This window comes from Meriones unguiculatus, chromosome 2, assembly GCF_030254825.1.
Source record: "Meriones unguiculatus strain TT.TT164.6M chromosome 2, Bangor_MerUng_6.1, whole genome shotgun sequence".
In the NCBI taxonomy this organism is placed as follows: Eukaryota; Metazoa; Chordata; class Mammalia; order Rodentia; family Muridae; genus Meriones; species Meriones unguiculatus.
The window spans coordinates 169,118,020-169,133,544 of NC_083350.1; the positions used below are offsets into that span (position 1 = coordinate 169,118,020).

Sequence of the window (15,525 nt, forward strand, 5' to 3'; positions counted from 1 at the left end):
GACTTCTGTTTGAAAACTGTGAATTGAAATTATCCACATCAACTGAATGACTGAAAGACGGGGTTCACTTTTTTGGAAATGTCTTTTCATGATAATCCACTTACTATTTTATTCACATGCACTTCCTGTTCTTGTCTTTAGCTTTTTTTTCCTGTCATAACATATAAACATAAAGTTGGTTAGGGCAAAAAGAGTAAGACATTTTGAAGCTAAAAGCCTGTTTCAAGCTCAGGAAAACTCACTCTTGTTTTGGCATGATCAAACCTATAGTGCAAGTGTGTTGTTTACAACTTGTGATTTCAAAGAGAAGGATCAGTCTTCCAACTGCATTATTTACTTAACACTGAACAACTAAACTGAAATCCTCCAAGAGAGGAAAAAGCAGAAAAGTTCAGCCTTTCTGAGCTATTTGGTTGTATAGCTGCTAAAGGCGGTTTCCTTAAAATACTTGCCTCTGCACAAAGTGAGTCTCTCTCTCTCTCTCTGTCTCTCTCTCTCACACACACAGTGAGAGAGAGAGTTGGAGGAGGAAGAGAGGGGAGGGAAGGGGAAAAAAGAAAAGAAGACATTGAAAAGGAAGGAGAGAGAAGGAAAAGGGAAAACATAGAAAGAGCAAGAGTGTGTGAGAGAGAAGCAATATGGTCTTGCTCTGTTAAGAGAAAGAGCCTGCAAGCAGCCTGCAACCAGCACTACAAAACCCCAGAGAGACAGTGCATTGTTGTCTCGAAAGCCACAAAGCTAAACAATTCCAAGAATGTCTGGCAAAGCCCTTTTGGGAAGGGCAAGGTGGGGGACTGACTGGGAGAGGGAGCCCCCTCCTCCCCTTTACACAGCGTGACAGGATTTGGGAGACCTGGCGGAAACCTTCAGGTCACCCAAGGAACTGCTCTCGCGGCTGGTCCTGTGCGGCGAGGCGGGGGGTGAGCGCGAGGCGCGCGGGGCGCGGAGATGTGCAAGTGGCGAAGCTGGACCGAGTGCAGGCGTAAGCTGCAGAGCGGCTACGGCGAGGGGTGAGTCTCGGGGTGAGGGTCCGAGGGATGCGGGCTTCCCCGGCGTCCTCCCGCCCCGAGCCCGGCCTGGAACCTCCCGGGACACTGGCCTCGGCCCCTCGGCGCGCTCGGTGCTCGGGCGCACCCAGGGGACGCACCGAGCGGTGGGCGCTCGCCCGGGCAGGGGGCAACGCTGCCGGCTGCCGCCCTGGCCGGCGCGCTCATTGGTCGGGATGCGTCTGCTCCGTAGCTCCAACTTCTCCCCAATCCCGCTGGTGAGTCACCGGAGAGAGAGCGACCCGGCACGGGGAGCCGGCACCGGTGTCCCCGGGGTTCCCGGAGCCCATGGGACGGGCAACAGGAGGACGCAGCGGGCGGGGGCCGGGACGCGCGGAGCAAGGGCAGAGGCCGAGGTCCCGCGCGGAGCAGGCGCCGGGAGCCTGGCCGCGGCGGGCGGAGGAGGCGTGTCCTGGGCGGGAGCTGCCGCTGGGACCTGAGAATGTGGGGAGGGAAAGGGGCCGAGAGGGCGACCTGGAGGAGGGCCCTGCGAGTGATGTCAGGTCACCTCCAGGTTCATTTTCACAGCGCCCTGCAGTCTCCGCCCGGGAGTTATGTTTGGTGACCGAGAGCAGCTCTACCAAATTGCACCGGGGTTCATTTGGGGGCTGGGAATTGGCCATTCCGCTGTACAGACACTGATTTTTTTAAAAAAGCAAGGTTTGTTTTCATTTTAGTTTCTATCGGATTCTCTCCTCAACTGACTCACTTTTCTAGTTTTTTTGTTTTGTTTTGTTTTGTTTAATTTTCTTACCGTAAATGTCTTTTCGCAAACCCACCTCTTCCTCGTGCTTCGAACCTTGGCTTCCTATTATATAATTCATGCTTAAATCTTCCCAAGGGTTGGCTGGCGCGGGGTGGGGTGTTCTTTTGTGGATGGAAGTTTTTTTTTAAAGACCCTTTCATACTTAACCTACCCCGATCTACTCACACTCTTCAAGAGTAACTGTAACCGGCTATTCCTCTGAGCCTCTCCGTCAGGTCTATTCCTTGCCCACAAGCGGTTCACATGGATTTTATTAAACTGAAAAACTAGAACTGACTTGCAGCGCCAGCGTTTGGAAGCTGCGAGCGGCAGATTGGCCATGAGGGAGTGTAGTTACACTCCCCGATTTTTTTTTTTTTTCCTCTATCGTTCAAGCTCTCAAAAATATTTGGTCGTATTTTGGATTTGATGTTGTGTGTTTGATGAGAGCAATGTGTGTGGTTGGGGCTTTTCATGTCAGAACTCACTTCAGACCAGGGAAACAAGCTTTCTTCCTTCTTCAGATTCCACAGACACAATCTAAACATGAACCGCGCTTCTTCCTACCCTGCCTCAGTTTCTGTGAGTGCAAACTGTAATTCCAAAGCACCACTGCAGGGACTTGCAAACATAACTTTTGTAATGGTATCATATACTGTGCCCTGACTATGAAAATTGCTTTGCTCTGCCTTTCTCTTTAACCAGTCAGTTATCTTCCAGATTTCATTATTTGACATTTGCTGATGTCTATGCTTTGAATTGCATCTTATACTCAAGCAAAAAACAATGACTGTCTTCTTTTTGCTGATGTTGCCAAGTTGAAGTTTGTGGAGTTTCTCCTGAGTCTGAACTCCAGATTTTCTGATCTCATATTCTCTGTTGGGATGTGCTTTTTAGTTTAAGTGCTTTAACATATTTCTAGTTTAGGTGAAATATTTTAAGAACCTAGGTATGGCTTTGTTTATTCTACTGCAAGCATTGGCTTTGCGCAGTGTTTTGTATTCTGGTCTGCCTGTTTCTCTATCACCCTATCTTCTGAAGGTTTGGGGGTGTGATTAGATTGTATCTTTAGGTAACAGAAGATTTGTGTGAGTATTCTCGTTCAGAATTCCTTTTTTAAAAGATAATGAATCACCTCAAATTAACTGGAAATGAATGACAGTGTTAATTAGGAAGTTAAAATTACAGCATTTCTGCTTTTGACCAATGTTGAAAAGTACTATCAAGAGACAAAAATTACTTCTCTGAAGGATTGCGAAATATTTACGAGAGATTAATGAAGAAAGAATTTTGATTCAAAGATGGTTTTCCTTTGATGCAGGTAAAAGGACTACGTAGCTCTTTACATTACACTGTTAATTTCCCTGCAGCTATTTCTGCAGCCTGAGGTGCCTAACTCTCAAGACCTTGTCACCCTGCTCAAGGATGAGGGGGGAGCCAGGGAGCAGTAACTCAGAACTAAGAAAAGCCCGCCTACCAGCTTTGCCTCACCAGGAAGCTTGGTGGTGCCAGAGAGCACTCTGAATTTAGCCAAGCAGCTGCCCTGGCTCTGAGCTTAACTTTACAGACACACTGGTGCTGATTGGCATATCTAGAAAGGACAAAAAACAAGAATAAACAACCACCACAACAACGAGACAAAACAAATTTTTAAAAGGCAAGTCTTTACTTCAACATTTGAAGGCAGTGGAGAAATACTTAAGAGAAATCCTCCCGCAGATGTGATCAATACCCATACCTTCTAGAGGTCCAGGGAACTGGCTCTTTCTGTTTACTTCTCTGCTAAGAGTCAAAGTATTAAAATGTGCTCCTGTCTTTTCTTTGCCCAGCCACCACTACTATTAAAATAGCGGAACGATCAATGCAATTCTATATCATCACCCCAGGAGCCGTGAGGCTAAGCTAACAGGAGTTACATAACCATTAAATAAGGCATTTCAACATTCGGGCACATTACGTTCCGCTTTTATTGAACGGACATGGCTTTCATTGAGCAGTAAAGTATTTTTATTTGATAGTCCTTGCTTAGAATGTCATGGAATCAGGAGGACAAACTGCTCAGGAGTTTGTATCCAGTCTCTCAGTGACCATGTACGGTTTATTATTGATAAGTCACCAGAGAAAACAAATCTCTACTCTTCTGCTGAGTCCTCTCAATGATACTTCAAATCCAGGATCATTTTCTATTTTGCGTAGTGCCAATGTTTCCACAAAATGCACCCCTGGGGACTGGTAATTATTCAAGGAAAATCTTTACTGGTGAGACCATTTCTGAGCAGGTATTTCATGTAAGAGCCAAATTCTATGCTTACATTTGTATTGAGCCATGAAGAGCTAACCCGTTATTTAAGGCACTCTCTCCCGATGCCATCCTTCAGAAAGGTTGAAGCTGTTGGAAACTTTGTTCAGCGATTTTTAAAGAGCCACAAGGCCTCTGAAGAAGCCATGGAATCTAATACCCGGCCTTATATACCCTTAGTTTTTCACCATACCTTTCTGTAATAATGTCTAAAGTAGCGTTTACTTTAAATGATACTGTTAAAATTGAAACAGTGACCAGATGTTTCTTATGCAGAACATGGCTTAGCTCTGTCAACGTGAGCAAACCAAAGCTTCCCAGACTGGAGGAGTAGAGGACAACAGTCCCTCTGTAAACATAAGCAAAGCGAATGTATAAGATGTTAAGAATTTCACCTAACATCTAGGAAGAACTCTAGCAACACTACCTATAGCTAGAAATATGAATATTTTAATTTAATTACAAATTACCTGTATATGTTACAGGTGATACCCTGACCTACAAAGGAGAAATTCTTAATCAGGTTGTTTTTTTTTTTTTCTCTCTTTCAATTGCACACACACACACACACACACACACACACACACACTGATATACTTACTTTCTTTCATTCTGAAATAGAAGCTACTTTTTGTTCATTGAGTGATCATTTTTAGAATGTTGTCTAAGTCAATAGATACCCTTTTCTGCAGGGGAAGTAATTTTGAACTTTAAAAATACAAGTTGTTTGTTTTCAAAGTAAAACAAATTACTCCAAGTGTTTATTCCTTTTGTTTTTTATTGGTATTTGCATTTTATATTTCTGCTTAGTCAAAATCTCAAGCTATTAATCATTGATTTTTTTAACTTATAAAAGAAACCATTGGAGCAAGATATGAAGTTAACCTTTAACAGTCTAAAGTTCACAAGGGTGAGTTTAAAACTTTCTTAATGATGGTACAGCAATCATATGCTCACAAACATCAAAAGTAATGTGAGTATTTAATCAGCTCTCTTTCAGGGACCTTCAGTGATAGATATATGTGTATATTCTTTCTTTAAAAAGTGTGTGTGTATGTTAGTATATAGTTTAAAAAAAAGAAGTTGGTTGAGCCTAGGATTTAAAGTAAGTCAACCACATTAGCTATATCCATAAACACAGACAGACAGTGATGCATGTGTATGATTTTTCTCTATATCTACTTGTGATGCTTTTGTATCCATATGTATATTTTATAGATTTTAGGTGATGGGAAGATCAGAAAGTCAGATGGATATAACTGACATCAATGCTCCAAAGCCAAAGAAGAAACAGCGATGGACTCCGTTGGAGATCAGCCTCTCTGTCCTTGTCCTGCTCCTGACTATCATAGCTGTGACAATGATTGCTCTCTATGCAACCTACGATGGTGAGTGTCTCCCACACCCACACAGACACCACTGCAAAAGAGAACGAAGCCTTCCTCGTAGGCTTTCACCAATTACCTAGACACACTTGGATGATACACAAATTTGTGTATCCTTATGTCAAAACAATGAACTTAGAAGAAAGTAAAGTATCCTTACATTTGAGCCAAGTTATTGATTGTAAAGGACATTCCATATTTTCATGTTTATGATGCTTGTAATGTGTAATTTTGTTTGGTTAAAATAGAAGCAATTTTATGTCTAACTTCTGTATAGCCATTAATCAATTTCGGTTGTGTCATTGAAATTCTAAAAGGCTTTGCAGGGGTCTAAGAAGTCTAATTTGAGTCTTGGAAGTTTTTCACAATGGGGATTAGTAAAGATTGGCTCTTTAATAGAAAAACATGATTACAGAATGATGAATAAAACATTCAGCTATTTTAATTTAATATTCTTAGAGTTTAGTTGGTGACTATGTCATAATATCATACTTTTTCTTTGTAATTATCCTTAAATTAACATTTTACTTTATTCTTTTAGTTTTTAACTAGTTAAAAATGGTATATGGTATTTAGTGGTCTACTTACATAATTGGCAGAATTTTTTAGTAACAAAAGGTAAAAATAAACTAGAAAATTTTATTATCAATATTTACACATCTACTATCCTTTTTTTTCTAGATGGTATTTGCAAATCATCAGACTGCATAAAATCAGGTAAAAATGTTTTTCATTTAATAGTTTACAGTTAATATAGAACATGTAAAAAGCAAATGTTAATGAGATGTCTAATTTTGCTCTAACATATGCTTGCCCATTAAACTTATGTCAACAAAACCAAAATGTATTTAATAGTGAATTAACTAACTGAAATATTCTCAGATGCATCACTATTCTAAGATGATAACAAATTAAATCTCTTTTTGTGGAGCTTACTATGTAGTTAGAGAAAAAAAATGAACACCTTGATGGTGAGCCTTTGATTAAATAGAAATCATGAGAAGGCTGTGAATTCAGAAAAGAATGACATGTAGTTCATGTAAGAGAGACAGAAGGAGGGCCTGGGACTGAGGTAGGATTTGAAAAAAGGATAGAAAAGGAAAGTGTAAGAAGAGGAAAGAAAAAAATTATGAGGGATAGAGGATGCAACACAGCGGTAGAATATTTTGCATTCATCCAGCTCTGGGTTTAATCCATAACATGCCCCCTCCAAAAACAGAAAAAGGAAAAGAAAGGGAGGATGGAAGAAAGGAATGAAGGTAGGCAAGAAGGAAGAAAAGAAAGAAGGCAGGAAGGTGCTGTCTTAAAAAGTGAGAAAATGTAGCTTGATAGACAGGAGCACTTTATACAAAGCCTTGAAAATCCACGGGTAGTCTTTAGTGGTAATAAAAGAGAAATAAACATTTTCTTGAGCAGCTTAGTGGCTGGACAACAGCCAAAGGATGATTCTGAATGGGTTGAATGAGAAGTGATCACGTGTCACAGAAGCAAGGAGATGAATTGTGATATGTGTGTTGTAATCCAGGCACAATCTCCAGGTGAAGAGTAACAGTGCAGTGACGGAAATGACACCTAAGAAGCAGGAGGTTGGTTTTGGGACCTCTCAGTTTATGGGTAACAGTAGAAACCTAAGGACGCTTTGAGTCCCCAGAAGAAGAAAAGAAGAAGACATTAATAATTAGAGTAGGAGAAAACTAAAAGAGAAAGGATAGAAACACATGCAGCTGTTTAAGTCACAGCGATTCCTGGGTTGGGAGAAAACAAGAAGAGCTCTTGACCCTTCTGCAAGGAGAAGGAAGATGTATTGGGTACAGAGCACCCTGGGATACACTCTTTAACCTTTGGCAGTTGGATATATTCCTATCTGGTTTTTTATTTTGTTATTCTTTAAACTTTGCAAGATAATGATGGGAAATTACCTTGGGGTTCTAGGCTGTGGCCTAGCGTGCTGAGTGTGTGTCCTTTGGCTATCTGCATTGCTTTTTAAGTGAATATTTTGCTCTGGATGTCAATTATGATAGTCATGTACCCTCCCTCACAGTGCTGGACACAGGGAGCTTCCAAAAGACCTGGTTATAGACTGGATTATAGCCATTTGCTGTTCAACTTAACAGCATGTACTTTCCTGTCCAGTGGACTTAATCAGAAACAAAAACATGTCTTTATCCCCCAGAGAAATAACTACACAGACACACTGGTTGAGAGATGCCTAAGGTCACCGCAGAGAAGTTAATGTGAACTGGGCCTGCTGAGGTTTCCACTTCCTTCTTCCCCAGGTCCTCCCACTACCCTCTTTCCCTGCCGGTTGACTTGGCGTGTGCTCCTGTTTGGAGAAACTTGTAATTACATCTTGACCTGTAATGCTTAGCTCTTCTGTCTTTAGCGCACTTGACATGCCTCTTAAGCCTCCTAATCTGGGTTTTTGTTCTCTTTAATCACCTTTTTCTTGTGTTTTGCTCTTGAAGAAACTGGATTCTGTGACTACATAAGCAGATGTTTGTAAACTCATGTAGGCGATCTTCCCTTAGGAATTTCTACAGTAGTACCCACCTCAGGAAGTGGCTTTTGGTGTCTGAAACCTTACATGTGGCTTGATCTTTAAGAATATGGCTTTTAAATAATGTTTAGCAAGTACCAATTTGTCAAAAATATTTAACCTTTATTCTTAAATCATAACAAACAAAACGATGGCAAGTGTAAAGTATTTCAAGAGCATTGTTTTGGCAAAGACAGGGGCATAGCAGAAACAGCCTCTGTGCCATAGCTGGGCTTCCCATCACTTTGTTCTGTCAGTCTGCAAGCTGTTAGGGCACTGCTATTTTTCCCAGGGGAAAAAGATGAAGATGGCATGATCCTCACCTCAGAGATGCTAATGTTTGCATTCTGCTCTACCGTGTTCTTACAGACATACACACACACACACACACACACACACACACACACGCACACGCGCGCGCGCGTGTCAATATCAATTTAGAAATCATTTCCATCACTGAAAAGACACATTCTTTTATAAGTTGTTACAAAACTCTAGAGAAAAAAATCATGAACTGAAGGAATACAAAAGTCAGGGGAGTAGAGTAGGAAAAGAAATGAAAGATGAGAAGAAATGTGTTTAAAAAAGTAAAGTATCCTAGCAGCAATTCTACTGTCACTTTAAATGCCTTGGAAACTTCAAATCTGAGCACAGACATTCTTGAGAACTGGAGAAGCAGGTAAGATATTTACTTTAATTGAAAGTGAATTCCAACTTCCTCCCGGAGCACAGAAACTTCCTGGCAAGCATAGTTCAAGGAATAGAAGAGAAGCCACACTGAGGCAAAAACTGACTTCTGAAGTCTATGGATTTTATATTCTTTTGGATCTGAGCATTTGTGATTTTATTATACATGTAATGTTTACAATGCGTCCTTTAACTTGCTTACGTATGAGTGCGTGAGGTTGGCCAGAGCTCAATAAAATAAACACTACTCAACGAGTAACAAGTTAAGGCAGGGCTGGAAATTCTAATATAAAAGTCATTTACCATTTATTTGACATTCAACAGTGGCAAAAACTTAAGAAAGACAGAATTTGTGTGTGGTTCTATAGACTTCTTTATGTAATTCTAAATTCCGAAACAGACCTCTTTTGCGTTATAACCTTCCTAACTAAAAAAAATTCCTCCAAATCTTATGTTTTAAATCAAAGTTCCTCAATCTCATGGGATGGATAATTCCTCAGAGAGGATGCTGGCATTATGAAAGGCTCAGCAGCACCCCCAGTTTCTAGCTACTAGATGCTCCATAGCAACCTTCCCATTGCAACAACCACAAAAAAATTCATATGTTATCAAATGTCCTTTAAAGTAGTTGAGTTACTTTGATAGGGTAATGCTGTTTTACATAACCAGAAGTCATTGGTCTTTTCATTTTGTGAAGAAAAATGATGACCTCCAAAGATGTCCACGTGTGATTCCTTATGCATCACTTTATTTGCTAACTGGGCCTTTAAAAAGGTGGGGTGGAGTTTGGGGCTAAACTAAAGAGTTTGAAATGGAAAGGTGTCCCAGTGTGATTTGGTTGCTGTTGTGTAGTTATAAAGGTCCTTATAAGACAAGGAATCAGAGCATCTATGGCACCATGGAGGCAATGGAAGGAGAAACCTCACTGTAACAGTGTGCTGTCCCTGGAGTCTGGAGAGCAGACTGAGAGGTTGTCCTCAGAGCATGCAGAGGGAATTTAACTCCTCTGATCCTTTGTAGACTTGTGACATCTAGTACAATGGGATAGTAAGTGTGAGGGGCGTAGTATTATATCTCTTTCTTATGGGTGAACAGGCTTGGGCTAGAACTCCAACCCAGGCAGCATGGCTCCAGAGCTTGAACTCATAACCGCTTCTCTATGTTGGTGCAAAGGAGATCAATGTTTAAGACTCTCAACACTATGCTTGCATAACAGTTTACAGGCACAGCTGCTTCCTCTTTTGCAAGTACGTGGGGGTAAAAACTGTAGTATGACGCAGAAAGATGAAACCTAAATGGAGAAGTGTTTAAACATCTTAGACCCCATCATAGTACAGGCACCTGCATTAGTATATTTTGCATCACTGTAATGAAATATTTGAGGCTCAGGAACTTTATAAAGAAGAGATGTTTATCTGGCCCACAGTTCTTGCAGCTCAAGGATCATCTGTTGATGGCCTTCATGCATGCAAAGTACTAAGGAATCTGAGGAATTAAAGGCAACACACATAGGTGTACTCTGGCATCTCTCCTTTTCTTATAAAGTCATCATAAATGCTTCATCTTCTGGCCAGATCAAATTCCAATCTCCTTTTCCTAAAGGTCTCACTTCTAGACACCATAGCTCAGCTTGAGGGGATTAAATTTCAGTGCATACACCTCTGGAGGACACATACAAAGTCATATCCCAAACAGGAGGATCCAGAGAAGCAATTGTTGCCAGTTTGACCCTATACTATATATGGCCCAGAATCTAGAGAATCCAAGTGCAATGAAGTTAAGAAGAGAAAATTGTTCTGTTGTACAGTGTATACACTGCACAATTCCCAGGGAACCTTGAACAAAAACCCTAGAAAGCATAAAGAGCTGGATGAAACTCAAAGAAATATAGACTCTAATTTGTGACTTTCTTAAACTTTGTTTCTGTACTTGCCAAGCAAATGTTGGTGAGTATTTAATTACCAACACTAGGGAAGGGAACATTCTGTTCGCTTAAAAAATTTAACACACGGAGATAATGAATTCTCATTCTGATTTAATTATCATTCTTGTACTTCTTGACCTATAACCCTAAAGCAAAACGAATCGTCCAATGTGTGGTGATTTCTAAAGGGCCAGATGATGGGAAGGCCCCAGAGGAAGTATCTTAGCACCAACTGGCCTTCTGGAAGTATCAGGGCACCTTTGCTCCCTGAAGACCTTAGTGCCTGTCATATGCTCATTAACACAATGTATACTCCAGGAAGAGAGACAGCAGAAGGGCGTCAACTCAGGAGGGACTGCGAGCTGACTTGTCTGGTTAGCGAGCTCTGTACCAACCTTCCAGGGTAGATGATGAAGCTGTTTTATCATGTAGGTTTGAAAAACATCCTGCAGGCGGTAGAAGCACAGAAGGTACCTTGGGGAAAAGAGCACTGAAGCAGGCCCTTGTTGGTTTCAATGTACCATGAAGAAACTTACTTCCAGGGACTTCCTCATTACAGTACTGAAGGCAATGAGTAGTTATGCTTCTGTAAAATGACTCCAGCCAAAACTAGCATCTATCAATGAAATCCCTTCTAAGAAAAGAAGCCAATCCCTGCCCTTCCTTAAACACACACACACACACACACACACACACACTTTTTATTGTCTGTGAAATAGTGTTTCATAATTTTTTATGTGTGGCCAAGGGATGAAAATGTAGATAAGTTAAATTAATCATTCATTGTGTGAGGGGTAATAGTGCCTAGCAGGCAACTTTAGACTTTAAATGTCTATTTAAAAGATGTAAAAAAGAAATTTGTGTTGTAAAGATGCTGAGTGTAAACAATAGCCAATCATATTTTGAGGTCCTGGTTTTATACACACCGAGAAGGGATGAGAGACATGGAAAGATCCCTCTGCTGTTAAAAGAAGGGTCCTGCTTTTTCTTGCCTAGCAAAAGGTAGCCTGGTGTTCTTTACCAAGCCTTTTGTCTGATGTGCAGCTCAAGGTGATAAAATTAATATATGATTTGAAAGATGTTGAAAATATAATGTTAAAAAGAAACATAAGAAGAAAACTGCCCAATTTATGTCCTGAAAATTGTCGTTCTAAAGACCATTTAGCAAAGGAGAAGGGCGTGTTTGTGTGTGTGTGTGTGTGTGTGTGTGTGTGTGTGTGTGTGTGTGTGCTGGTATGTTTATTCTGTTCTTAGACTGACTGAAATCTGGAATTTCATATTCTCTTTGTTTAATTTCATATTCTCTCCTTTAACCATTGCTACTAGAAGAATTCTCCAGAAAGAATAAATGCTTTCTCCAAGTGAAATAGGAAAACAAAATGCGTATATAAAAAGGATTTATTATGAGAGTTGGCTCACAACATTAATTACCAAGTTTTCACTACAAAACCTTAGCTAGAAAGTGATAGTTTGAATGACTGCTACTGCTTGGCCAGTCAAGTGCAGAATATTGGTGCTTTGATCAATGATGAGGTGCCTATACAATACAGACACGTGTACAACCTAAAGTACTGCATTGCTTTGTAACATCACAGCCATCTTAGTTTGTATGAATATGCTGTAGGGTGTCTTCAGAAATCACCTAAAGATGCATCTCTTAGAATGAGTCCATCCTTAGGTGTCTGCCTGCATTAGGATTTTATTGATGAGAAGTCTCTGGAAACTCAACCTGGGATTTAAAATTATTCCAGGATTGGGTACTGGAGGAATGGTTGCCATCCCCTGAGATTTTACTTACAGAGAGATGTGACCATCTGTACCAGCGATCTGATGCACGCCAGACTGGTAGGCCCACATAGAGCAGCCACTGGGGACCAGGCACCAGGGATAGTCCTCCAGAGATAGGACCTGGTTTCTATATGAGGCAAAAGGCTCGTTCCCAGCTTGACTACTAGAAGGCAGCCAGACTTGTTTTTAACATGTAATCACAGGTTTCTTTGTATTAACTGGATTCTTTAGTATTGCTCCTATCCCCAACTTGTCTTTCTTGCCAAACAGATAGGAATTTAGTCCACATATCTCTGAAATGCCACTGTCATTGATTTGTTTCTTTCAGTTTGATAGAAACCTAGATATTTGTAGGAAGAAGGAGTCTACATTGAGGAACTTGCTCCATCTGTTTGGCCTGTGGGTGTGTCTGTGGGTATTTTCTTGATCGCTGATTGCTGTGGGAGGGCTCAGCCCACTGTGGGTAGGTAGCCCTGGGCTGTTTAAGAAACATAAACCCAGGGAAGCAAACAGCATTCCCTCATGGCATCTGTTTCAGTTCTTGCCTCCAGGTTTCTACTTTGAGTTCCTGCCCTGGCTTCCGTCCATGATGGACTGTGACCCATAAGCCAAATAAACCCTTTCTTCCCCATGTTACTTTTAGTCATGGGGTTTTATCACAGCAACAGAAGTCACTCTAGAAACCCACTTTGATTATTTGCAGATATGTAGTTTAGGAACAACCCCAGTTAGTAAGCAGATGACTAGAATCCATTCCAGCAGCCCAGGAGAAGTTGCAGGTTTCATTTTAAAAGAGATGCAAGTGTCATGAATAATGAAAGCGCTGCCATCTGAAAGCTTCCTGCCTTCTTTTTTTCCACTAAGAAACTTCTAGCATCAGAAAGCTGGGATGTGAGTTCTGGCCACATCCTGTGTTATTGGTGTTTGATCTTAATTAAGTCATTTTAGGCTTGCTGCATTTCATTTTCCTTATCTACAAAACTGGAATTAAACAGGTCTCATCTTACAGCTAAAAAGCAAAGACAAATGACAGCCCATTTCGTACTGCTCATCTTCTAGGGAGCTGCACCATGGGTATAAGCTCAGGTATATTTAATTTAACATCTTATTTCAGGAAAATTACAAATGTGACATTAAAATATTCTTTTCGAAAAATCAAACAAAACTATTTTTTAAATAAAAGTTGTGACAGTAGAAACCCATACACAACAACAAACGCTCACAAAACCACAGAGAAAAAAGAGAGAGTGATCTTAGATACTCTAAGATTTAAATTGTTTTATCCTTTCTTGCCACTTTATTTGGTGGCCATATTCTATCTTATATACTGGGTGAGAGTTTAGGCTTTGACCAGGTTAAAATGAACTCAACCAGAAATGAGCAGTTAACTCTACTTTCTGTAAAAGAAAAGAAACCAACCAACCAACAAACAAAACAGAACCTTCCAAAAACCACATTCTCATTAGGAAACATAGCTATTCTGTGATTATCCATGTGGGCCCTAAATACTAGCTTTCTTCTCACCTCTGATTAAGTCCTAAAAGTAAGTAACCAGAGGGCTGAGGCAGGAGGAAAATGACTAAACCTTTTCTTCAGAGTTTGGTGCTTGGCAAGGCATATCACCATAAGGAGGGGACTTCTAAAAATGCTCATTCCCAGGCCCTACCCAGGCCTTACTGGATTTGCAATTGTGACTTTAACAAATTCCTAAGATGCGGCACAAGTCTGAAAAGCAATAAAGAATCATGATTTTTCAACTCTGACAGATTAGTGGAATAATCTGAGAAGCCTTGAAAACCCGCCCATACAGCCACACACAGCACTGTCTCTCCAGTTTTGTTCCTGGTGTTAGGAGGGAAAGTAACCTAAGGTAATAAACAGGTGTTAGCATGCGCAGGAACTATCCAAACATTTGTATCTTTCAAAGAGGGTACATACTATTATCCTAATAAGATGAAGGCAAAGATTTACCCAGAGAAGGGACTACTAGCTTTTCAGCAAGGGAAAGCTTGGTAAGAGCAATGACCTCAAAGGCTGTATTGAGGGCTAACAGGAAAGACTTCAAGGGCAAGAATGGCAAGTGTGAGGCAGGGAAAGGTTGCAGGCAGGCATGAGTTACAGGAGTTGACAGGTGAGGTGAGCATCATCTGTATGGTGTCATTTCTTTAGGATTTAGGATTCCTGTCTACAGCAATGGGAAACCAGAGAAAGATACATTTTAAATGAGACACGTGAAGTGATCTTAGTTGCTGAGAGATCACTGTATATTTTGTTTTAGCATAAGAATGCCTGAGGGCAAGAAGTAAGCCACCTACACTTACCTGTATGAAAATTGTGGTGGCCTAATTATGAGGTTACAATATTTGAGGTACAAAAAATCGGGCATTTTCATTAAATATTTTGTAGAAATCATTAAACATAGCCATAGTATTCAGACAAACAGATGAGGCACCCAAAAAGAAGCGAAAAAAATTCTATGCCAGCTTTTGGCTTGGAAAATTGGATCACAGGTGAAGCCAAAGAACAGCTTATTAATAAGTGGGACAGATTATGGTCAGAAATTCGCCTTGAGGCTGTTTAAGTTAGAGGTACGTGTAATTTGTTTGTATAATGGAGTAGAAGGAAGCTGCAGCTGAAGCTAAAGTCATCAGCCCATGTGTCTTATGGTTGAGAATCCCAGGAAGTAGATGGAGAAGAGAGCCCAGAATGACATTGTATAAAGCAACATGTTTGTAAGTGAAAAGAATAAAATGCTTTCAGGAGAGACGGAAAATTCTATAAACCAAAAGGTTGAAAGACTTCTAGGATAGAAGTAACCAAAGCAAATATAAACGCAGATGTCAAAATCAGAGTGCCCATTCAGATTGAGCATAGCTGAGAGTGAGAGTAAAATAATCCTAAAGCAGAGAGGACAAGGTCAGGGATTCTGGTGGAAGATGGAGAAATGATGATCTCTGTAGTCAAGTAAATGTGTTTGAGGGTAACGCGGCCAGCAGTGCTCAGAGAAGTCTGCTCTTCCTCCGCTCTTCCTCTTTACTGGGTGTTGCAGTCAGTGATGGTTTGCATGATTGCCCACATGGAGCTGGATGAGCAGGCACCGCTTCACAGTTCTATG

General features: G+C 40.8%; 1 protein-coding gene across 4 annotated transcripts in view; it reads left to right on the forward strand.

Moving 5' to 3' along the window:
• The first annotated feature begins 593 nt into the window (after positions 1–593).
• Mme (membrane metalloendopeptidase) overlaps positions 594–15,525 on the forward strand; it is an 85,293-nt gene continuing 70,361 nt past the window's right edge. The window contains exons 1-3 of one of the 4 annotated variants that reach the window (XM_021646304.2): positions 594–1,010; positions 5,309–5,478; positions 6,157–6,192. In XM_021646304.2, the coding sequence (XP_021501979.1) occupies positions 5,319–5,478; positions 6,157–6,192 (196 nt within the window). In that variant the 5' untranslated portion in view covers positions 594–1,010; positions 5,309–5,318. The other 3 variants (XM_021646302.2, XM_021646303.2, XM_021646305.2) reach the window with 3 other exon arrangements.